The 9,547-nt window shown below is 35.9% G+C and overlaps 1 protein-coding gene across 3 annotated transcripts; it reads right to left on the reverse strand.

Moving 5' to 3' along the window:
- Window positions 1-2,527: 2,527 nt before the first annotated feature.
- LOC135595421 (DUF21 domain-containing protein At2g14520-like) lies at window positions 2,528-9,041 on the reverse strand. Of its 3 annotated transcripts, XM_065086309.1 has the most exons (12): window positions 8,908-9,041; window positions 8,615-8,818; window positions 7,961-8,037; window positions 7,792-7,875; window positions 7,607-7,720; window positions 7,337-7,423; window positions 6,351-6,490; window positions 6,172-6,259; window positions 5,241-5,314; window positions 3,317-3,435; window positions 2,893-3,143; window positions 2,528-2,812 (listed from the first exon to the last, which is right to left on the reverse strand). In XM_065086309.1, exons 2-12 carry the CDS (start codon window positions 8,790-8,792, stop codon window positions 2,771-2,773), a joined length of 1,254 nt encoding a protein of 417 aa, XP_064942381.1. In that variant the 5' UTR covers window positions 8,793-8,818; window positions 8,908-9,041; the 3' UTR covers window positions 2,528-2,770. The 3 variants fall into 3 exon arrangements, 2 of the variants coding, with proteins under 2 accessions (XP_064942381.1, XP_064942379.1); XM_065086307.1 differs by having other exon boundaries at window positions 8,615-8,928; XR_010480372.1 differs by lacking the exon at window positions 2,528-2,812 and having other exon boundaries at window positions 3,005-3,143; window positions 3,317-3,424; window positions 8,615-8,928.
- Window positions 9,042-9,547: the final 506 nt, after the last annotated feature.

Below are 9,547 nucleotides of genomic sequence, written 5' to 3' on the forward strand. Positions count from 1 at the left end.
GAAGGATTTTTGTTCTTGATCAAAGGAGCCTTTCAAATGCTATCAACTTATTAATTACTACATATAATGCAGAATCCTCAATTTTGGTAGGATGCAAATGTCATCTATCTATGTATGTAGACTTCTTAGTGTATTACAGGTGTAAAGCAAGCAGGAAGATTTTAGACCAGTATATTAGACAACAGCTGATACTTAAATGGTCAAAGTTTTGTTTTCCCTTTGGCAAAGTTAAGGAACATTTTAAGTCTATTTTAATATATAATATAGGTTTTGTTGTGTTCTTTGCATAATGTAACTGCAAAAGCTTAATTATTGTGTTTAAAAGCTCTTGTTAAATATGTGAAAGTGGTGTCAAACTTGTGGCTTGTTCCTCAACATATTCAGCTTGTTTAATGCATCACTTCTCTTTTTTTTTCTTTCTTTTCTGGGATAGGAGAACTGCATGGGACTTGAATTAATACAAAAGAGGATGATCCTAACATAAAATACAACATTTTAATTAATACTATTGCCTACTGATCCCATGACTTCTTGTATCTATTGTCAACTTACAACCTTTAAAGTTATTTTATTATTTACAGTTGTTCAGATGAAAACTAGGAACATTTTGTTTGGCAAAAGACATTTGGACATCTTGTAGAAGGTAGATATACTACAAACTCTTGGCCACCAATCCCTAATTTTTAATTAGTTGACTATATATGATTGCATATTAGTATTCAAATTAATGGATACTCTTGCATTCTTCTTCCAGCTCAATGTTGGGACTGAAACCCTGCATTGATAGATACTCCAGCAATATTCCTTGTTGACTGTTCAGAGAAGGACAAGTGGGGAGAAGAGAAGGAACACCTACCAGGTTGAATGGCAGAAGGGAATCACTGCATGTGTTAGGTGGATCCAAATGATGCTTGCAGTGGAAGCATGGAGGTGTAGGAAGGTCCTATCATCATCGTGAGTGCATTACAGCTGCAGTCTTCGCATGCATGATTTCTCTGAGTGACTTGCTTGTGATATTTTTTGACAGCTTTTCTTGAGGAAGGTTCCACTCAACCCACACGAAGACATGAACAGGAGCTCCATACTGCAGCTACTCAAAAAACTATGGCCATTTGGTCTGCACTGGGAAGGCTACTTTTGTCTCCAAGGCAGCACTATTTTATTCCACAAAGTACAGTGAAGTAATTGTCAGCAGATAAAGCCATACAGGAGAGCTTATTACTGTAACATCAAAAAAAACATGCTTTCTTTCACTAATATTAATTTGGAAAATCCAAGTATTAGCATTTGCCTCTCTAATCTGAAGTTTGGTGTATGATATATACATGAAAGGTGGCCCCATTCATGTAATTGTAGATGAGTGGTGTGAAATATGTGCAATCCATTGCCCAATCTCAATCATGTTTGTAATGTAATGAAGTTAGTGTCATCAAAGTTATGGCACAAGGAGGTTGTGGATCCCATCAAATCATGAGTTATGTCTTGTGAGATGAAATGGATTGTAATCCAAAAAGCTCATGGAATCCTCCAAGCACAAGACTCCTTATCATTAAGAGTCTGTCTAGGCTTCATGTGCCTCTGGGAAGAGGTGCCACATGAGATAGGACTCTGTCTTCTTTCCGTAGGTAGATGTTGATTAAGATTGAGGTGATGTATTGGACCAATTCAAATCCACAGCATTTGACTCTGCAGGACAAAGGCTGAAATGTGGTGGAGGAAGCCAAGATGGACATCTGTGGTCAAGGCACTCTTTCTTGAATAGAAGATGGTGATGGAGCATTGAAGGTGTTGATGATCATGTTACACCTCACTACAAAGAAATTTTGAAGGATCATATGCATCATCACATCCATTGTTGATGATTATATTTTGCTTTGGAAAAAAATGATTCAAGTTGAATGTCTGGTGCACCAGCCATTGGTGTGATTTGACTGAAAATACAGGATGAAATCAATATATAATTTTCATAAACAGATCAAGATGGATGACCTAGTTCATGAACTTGATCTAAGGATGCCAAAATGAACCAGTTGGTGGAACCCTAATTGTAACAAGGGTGAGATTATGAGGTGTTCTTGTCTTGGTCAATTGGCTCCTCACAATGCTTGTTCTTTGTACTGGCTTTCTTTGTGACATTTGTAAGACAATAACTATGCTTGCCTTTGAACACATCAAGACTTACCAGAAGAGACTGTCATCAGCACAGGGAAGTGGCTTCCTCAATTCAAGGATGTCAAAGCAAGGAAGGTTGCCATGTTCTCCACAGCTGGATTTGTCACTTTGTTCGAGGAAGAGTATTAGTACAAGTCCTCAAGATTATGTAGCAGCAATGCATGTGCAGTTCATCCCTTTAAATATGAGGTGGAATCAAGTGACACAAGTAGCAATTTCTTGTACTCACTGTGACAGAACATTGCAACATTCTCACTGTAGCCTATTCTTTTTAGTCAATCTGTGGGAAGAGATCATGCCATGATCAGTAGTTTTCCACCAGGCATGAAAAGCTAATAAATTTAGACAGATTGCAGACACAAGAAACACATTTGGCTTAATAACTTCATGCAGCAACCACAATTCTTGTTTCCTCTATTCATACATACAATAAGACAAGAAGTCTAGTTATTCATACACACAGTATTAACTATAGATTTTATTTAGAGACAACATAAACAAACCCATCTTTTCTGGTTGAGCTGCTGTGGAATGTACCCATAATTGTACTTAAGCCATATATGTTTCATTCGAACATTGATAACTTGATTTCTCACTACTATCGTTCTTCTGGATAATCTGTCTCATCAAAAATCTCTTCCTGAAAGAAAAAAAGAAACATCAACAATATAGTTCATAAATTAAGAAACTGAAGCTAATTCATAAATTCTGCATTTGTACCTGTAGTAGCTCTTCTATGACATCCTCCATCGTGATTATGCCGATGGCTTCTTGTTCCTCACTGACACTGGGCAAAGGTTTGTCATCAATCTGCAAAACGTCTGCGGTAGAATCACGGAGCCATTTTCTACTTCTACTGCCGCTCCTGCTTGAGTTTGAGTTTGAAGGATAACTCTTCGTCCGGCTTATCGGGTTAATACCTTTGGGACTTTTCTCATTAAGCTTATCGCCAATTATATCCAGCCTCAGGTCTTATTTTACAAGGAATGCAATTCGGAAACAAGATAAAAAAGAAAGGATAATCATTAAATTTGAAGTTGCGCAACAAATTGACAATCAAAACATTGCCGTAAACAATTGCATGAAAATCCTGACTTATAAGATAGAATTCTTGAAGCTAAAAGGATTCTATAAGGAGCTCTACCATCTCTATGGCTGTTTGGTTGCTCTGTTGGGTTTGCTTGCTTCACAACAACTGCCATATGACTATGGCCCTTTTGGAATTCATTCAAGATGTCATAGAGCGGCATGTCTTCAAGAACCCTACCGTTCAGAAAAGTTAGTGATTCTGCAATTTAAAGTGCATATATCATGCACACCAATAACTATACGTTAAAGGTGAAATCAAACTTTCTCAAAATAATTTATTGACAGGATATATTAACACAAATAGCATCTTTTAATAACATACTTGTAGGATAACAAAAAGAAGGACCGAAGTGTCACTAGATGCATAAATTATCTTTCATGACAGTAGTGTATAGTGTCAGGAAAATGTCTGAAAATAAAAATTGAGGTTACCACCCAAAATGACATTTACAGAGTATGTCGCAGAATTAAAATTTTTTTTCTGAAGTCTGCATAAAGGAGTTTAGAACTCAAAACACATTCTTGATCAATCTACCCTTCTTAAAGCTAACAATGACCCAAAGATGAAATATGAGAAGAAAGAAGTCGGAAAAATTGAGTCTCGTTATCAATCCTTTGGTATTCCCCTGCTAGAATTGGATTATATTGACTTAAATGAGTTCTTAAATATTTTAAGCATGTTTTTTTTTTTTTATAAAATGGAATCCAAGTATGTAAGTGGGGTAGTTCAAAAGGTTTTTGTTCAATGAATTCAAGTACTAGGTAATGATCATATTGACTGATACACACCAGTCTAATCGTATACTGCTATACAACACACCAATCAAACAAAACTATGCCAAAACATTAATCATATTTATTATTATTTTTCTCTAGCAGTATATATCACACACAATATACCATATGTACCAACATAATTTACCAGTCCAACACTGTATCTATATCTAGTATAAACTTGAATTTGAATCCTTGATTTGAACCAAGGTTAGAACTCTTTATATATTATTCTTGACATGGGAAGTAGGTCCACCAGCTTGGCCTGCAAGGGTCACAAGTTGATTATCATATACAAATAGGGTAAAAGACCCATTAAATCCATTAGACCTTAAAGCCACAAAAGGGTCATCTGCCATAAAATCAGGGAAGCAACTTTTGGTAAATGAGGATCAAAGGCAAAACTTCCTGATAGGGGAAAGATTCTCTAACATTCAAAATGAAGGATCTTCACAGTCGGGTAGAATTCTTATGAGGAAAAAAATCAACCTACCATCCACTAGTAACCCAGTATTGACATGCAAAAAGAGACTTCATTTTTATGCCATCTTAGAATGGTGAAGGCAAGTAGAGCTAGAATACTATTGAGTTAACATTGCACATAGTATACAATTTAAAAAAAATTGTTATTTATCAAATGAATGGAGGCTATAATGGGGAATGAAACATCTCTTGAATAGTTTAGATGGCATAAGATATATGAGCCACCCACTTAGTATCTCCAATTTGACAGAGAAAATATGTTCTGAATATGAAAAATGAGGACAATATGTAAATGCAAGGAGACAAGTCTTCAGCAACCTTGAATCCATGTAAAGCATGTTTTAATTTTTTTTAAAAAATAATTTGCTAAGCTTGTCATCATGAATACTTCTAGTCTTCCAAGTTCCAAACAAGTCAATTTCTCTCTACGTCACCATTGTTCAAGAAATTGAATTACTTTAATTTGCCTCTATACGCCAACAACTAATCACTTTTGTCAAAATTTGCTTATTAAGAGCACAATGGCAAGTCAAACAACACTGTTAATTTTGTACCAACATGGTGAAAAGTTGTGTAAATGTTTAGACTTTAATAAGAGGTTAAATAATTTCTAAACTGTAAAATAACATTAACCAAGACATTCCATTACATTATTCACTAACTTCCATTGCTAAGCGAAAAACATTTCTTAAAAAAAAACTCTCAATCAGTTTAGCAAATACCTTGGAATCTTCCTAATTGTTACATTCCTAACAAGCACCTCATCATCAGGATGTATAGATAACAAATTCTTTACCTGAAAATTCATGAAAATAAGTGAGAATCATATGACAAACAACAATTATCCTTGGTATCATGACAAGTGGACAAGAGGTGGCCAAATTGGTACAGAAGTTCTATAATTTTTTAAGTAAATGATAATTTGGCTATGTCAAAATTAAGTATTTTGTCGCTCTTAATATACCTATCTGTCCCATATCTATAACTAACCTATTCTACAATCCAAAGACACATAAATATGGTTCCGTGTGAGTACGCTATTTGATGCATATACATGTAAATACCTATAATATGGTCATTTATTTATGTGCATTTCTACAAATATAACTGAAAAATTCCATTATTATTTCCAAATAAGCTTCATACACGAGGAAATACGTTAAACACTAGAACTTCCAAATTTGATAATTCATACAATAATAGAAGACAAACCACTCATGCATTGAACTCTTCCAATCTCTTCAAGTATAGAATGAGCCTCAAACAATCATCTATGATCATAAGTCGCAAGTCAAATCACATATTTTCTAGCTACCCATGAAAACAAATTAATATATGCTGACATAATATATCACAGTTTTATGATCTACAAATCTTGGCAACTTTTGTCCAAAAACAAACAAAAATATTTTGTCGAAGAAGATAGTTATCAAAAGACCATAAAGTGCAGACTTCTGAAATGTTTGAAGTAAATAAGATACATGAACTAGAACCTAATTTCAAAAATTAACAAACATATGTTGGGACAAAGTTAATCAAGATTATGAAAAATTAATAATAAGAATCATAAAAATAGAATTATGGCTGCTAATTTAATCATATTGAAAAAAATGGCCATTTAATTTTTGGAAAAATGCCAATAAATAAAATTACCAAGATAAGGCCAATTATATTTGTTGGTTTTTCATAGTAGACTGGGACTCTACTATGCCCCTTCTCCAAAATCTTATTCATTAAATGCCTACACACATATCAAAGTATAAACAATATCAGTGTCAGAAAACATCTGAAAGATATTAGATTCTCTACGGTAATCAATAAAAGGAAGGAACCTATCAAGTTTTGCATTGATATCAATTGCAAAAGTTTGAGATATAGGGGTCATGGCATCTCTAGCCTTCTTCTCCGTAAGTTCCAGCGCTCCAGCAATGATTGTGGTTTCATCACGGGTTAACTCTCCCCCTTTACCAGCCTGGATGAAGTTGGTAATGAAGTTAAGTCAGCACAAGTTTTAAATAGCTTCTGTATCCAAATTAGCCAATCATCGACACTGAGTTTACAATAAAATTTTATGTATTTTTTCACATTCAGCCACACCTCGTGTTCCCTTGAAGTATTTTGGCAAAGCAACTGAACATGAAAACAATCTACAATCACTGAAAATAGTACTGTTGGTTCTTATCAGTGTGTTCCTGGTTTCTGGCAAGGTAAATGCTTTTACAAATTTGCAAAAACAAAACATGGTGAAGCTAATGAACCTTGGGATTGTTGTCCTGGAGCTCATAGTTGGTAGTGTCAATAAACTCCAAGTATGATGCACTAATAAAATTTGACCTTCTGTTTTGTTTAAGTTGGTACGATGCACTAATAAAATTTGACCTTCTGTTTTGTTTAAGTTGTTTGAACACACTACTACGTGTATTTAGAGAACTTTGAGTCTATGACCTTAAAATTTTTCTGAGTTACTCCTTGGTCACAGTGAATTCATCATTGGATTGATATTATAATTTCTCTGACTTAGTTCTTAGTCACATTGGGTACACCATTGAACCATTGATCTGATATTCTGCTAAATGATCACACAATTAACAATAAAATTGGGAAAAAAATAATTTTTTCATGATAGCATTTGGAAATTGTAGTGCAACAAACTGAATCCAAAAAACTTATTTGAGGTGAGAAGCATTTCAATGTCTCATACAGATAACTAATTACTATTTATATAACATAAAGAAAATAAGAGTCAGAGGCAAAGTTATTGTAAATTTAAATGACGACATGTATAAGTGGTGCATTTTTTCATAATTTAACAACATACCTCGTTTCCATGCAAACTAACAAGTGTTTTTAGCTCAGCTCTACGGAAGAGAGCCACATGTCCATCCCCTAACAAATAGTCCAGAAACTGGAAAAAAAAAAATTCAGTCTTAAGAATTTAAACATGATGGAATAAAACAATTGTAATACAAAGAAAAGCTACCACAAGCAGACCTGGGACAAAGAATCATAACTACAGAGATCTGTGCTGCTTAGAGATAATGTAGTAATAAATGTAATAAAAAAGTGAAAAAAAATCATAGGACATTACTTTGCTAATTGGATATGCAACAGGAAAGCAGATCCACACAAGTACACGAACAACTGGGGCAACTGCTGCTCCGATCGCCAGACCATACCGAGAACAGACAGACTGGGGGATGATCTATGTACACAATCAACAATGGCAATCAATTATCCCAAATATTATAGAGGATATTATATTTGAAAGCTTACCTCCCCAAAGAGAAGTATCAATGTTACTGAAATCAGGATAGCACCCCATGCTGTAACCAAACTGTCAAGAAATATAGGGAGAGCCTGAAGAAAGGAAAGCAAAGCCTCTCAACACAAGACCTCAGATCAAAAACATCAAAATTAACATACAAATCAAACACATCTTTACCTCCATGGCGGAAGCATTGCAGATCAGGAGTGTGCATAGCAACAAATGCTGTCTCTTTACAACAGGGAGTATCTTTGCTGCCATAAGAGTGCACCAATTTGAGTCTTATTAAATAGAACTTGAATATTCTCAATTACATGTACTTGGCCTCTATAATGCCTAAGGAGCAGAGTTATAGAGCTGACAGTTTATCTTTCCCTGAAGAAAGTAATAGATTTCTACTGAGACTACCTAATCCAATAATAGCTTAGTAGCAGAATTTAGTAGATGACAAAGAATGCAAAATGTTCATCTTTCAATTAATTGGCTGAGCTTTTGCAGACAACTAAAATTAACAGTTTATTGCAACTCATCCATTCACTGTAGGACCTTTTAGTTGCAACACTCACTCCCATAATTCTAAGGCTAAGAGAAACTAAGAAATTCTATTCATAAACATCCATCTGAAACCAATCTTTTCTATTCGAAACCTTCAAAAACCCCAAAAAATTTACATACACTGACTCTATCGAATAAGAAACGACTGCCGATCCACCTCTGATAAAGAAGAATATCAAATGAACATACTAAGTCAGGCAGTCTGATAGCTACAGTAAACTTGATACCTGATTAAGCAAAACGTAGTGATTCATAGTCGGCAAAAACAGAGAGTACCGGCATGCTTGCGATCCTGGGGAGTTCCAGACTTGGCGAGGACCTCGAGGTCGACGAGGCTGAGCGACATTAAACCAAGGGTGAGACCGGACATGAGGCCGGCGAAGAGCACCAGCAGCGTTATGATGAGTATGTGGATGAAGAAGTTGGCTTCGCAGCAGTGGTACTCCGCCGCCATCCAAATTCCACCACCTCCTCCTGCTACTATACTTGATATCCAAACTCTAACTCTATGTATATCCGATTACAAGAACGCACGAGAAGATGAGCAAAAAGGTTCCAGATTGCAGCACCTGCACCATGAGACCCACCGCCACCTTTCTTGTGGGTGAAGAAAGCGGATTTCGATGCGAGATGCGAGACAAGTAAGTGGAAGCGTGGGAGGAGGAATAGGAATGGGAATCGATTACGGAAAGCTACTGCACAAGCCTCGCGAACCGATAAAGAAAGCGGTGGTGTGGCCGGCGGACCGGGGCGCGGCGTCAGCGGGACGGGTGGCGCTTTGGTTCCCGAAGCAGATGACAAGACGAGTGGCACTTTCTCTTTTCGGCCGATCCCCTACCCGTCTTACCTACCTGTCCCGAAGGATTGACCAGTGGGGCCCGATTAAGCAGTAGGGCCCGATCTTTAAAACCATTCAACAGGCTGGTATTAAGAGGGTTGCTCACACGACACGTGGAAAGCATAAGTTGTCGATAGATTCTCCATTAATTTTGCCAATATACCCTTCCAAACCTTCTTATTTATGTTTGGATGTCTCAATTAAATAGAGAATTATATTTATGTCTTCCTTAACATTTATATGGCTGTACAAAATAGTGAAATACTTCGATTGAGCTACAATTATCTCAACAATTTAAATTGTTAAGAGAGGCTCAATGTTTACTTATATTTTGACATCCTCTCTCAGGTGTAAGCTATATTATAGGCTTG

Source organism: Musa acuminata, chromosome BXJ1-10 (genome assembly GCF_036884655.1).
Source record: "Musa acuminata AAA Group cultivar baxijiao chromosome BXJ1-10, Cavendish_Baxijiao_AAA, whole genome shotgun sequence".
Lineage (NCBI taxonomy): Eukaryota > Viridiplantae > Streptophyta > Magnoliopsida > Zingiberales > Musaceae > Musa > Musa acuminata.

Bases quoted from the DNA above. Each gene is read 5' to 3' on its own strand.
- LOC135595421 (XM_065086309.1), bottom strand. From the start codon at position 8,792: ATGGCGGCGGAGTACCACTGCTGCGAAGCCAACTTCTTCATCCACATA. The intron at 7,721-7,791 runs GTAAGCTTTCAA...TTGTGTACATAG, and splicing joins TGATACTTCTCTTTGGGGAG to ATCATCCCCCAGTCTGTCTG. The intron at 3,436-5,240 runs GTATTTGCTAAA...TCTGAACGGTAG, and splicing joins ACAATTAGGAAGATTCCAAG to GGTTCTTGAAGACATGCCGC.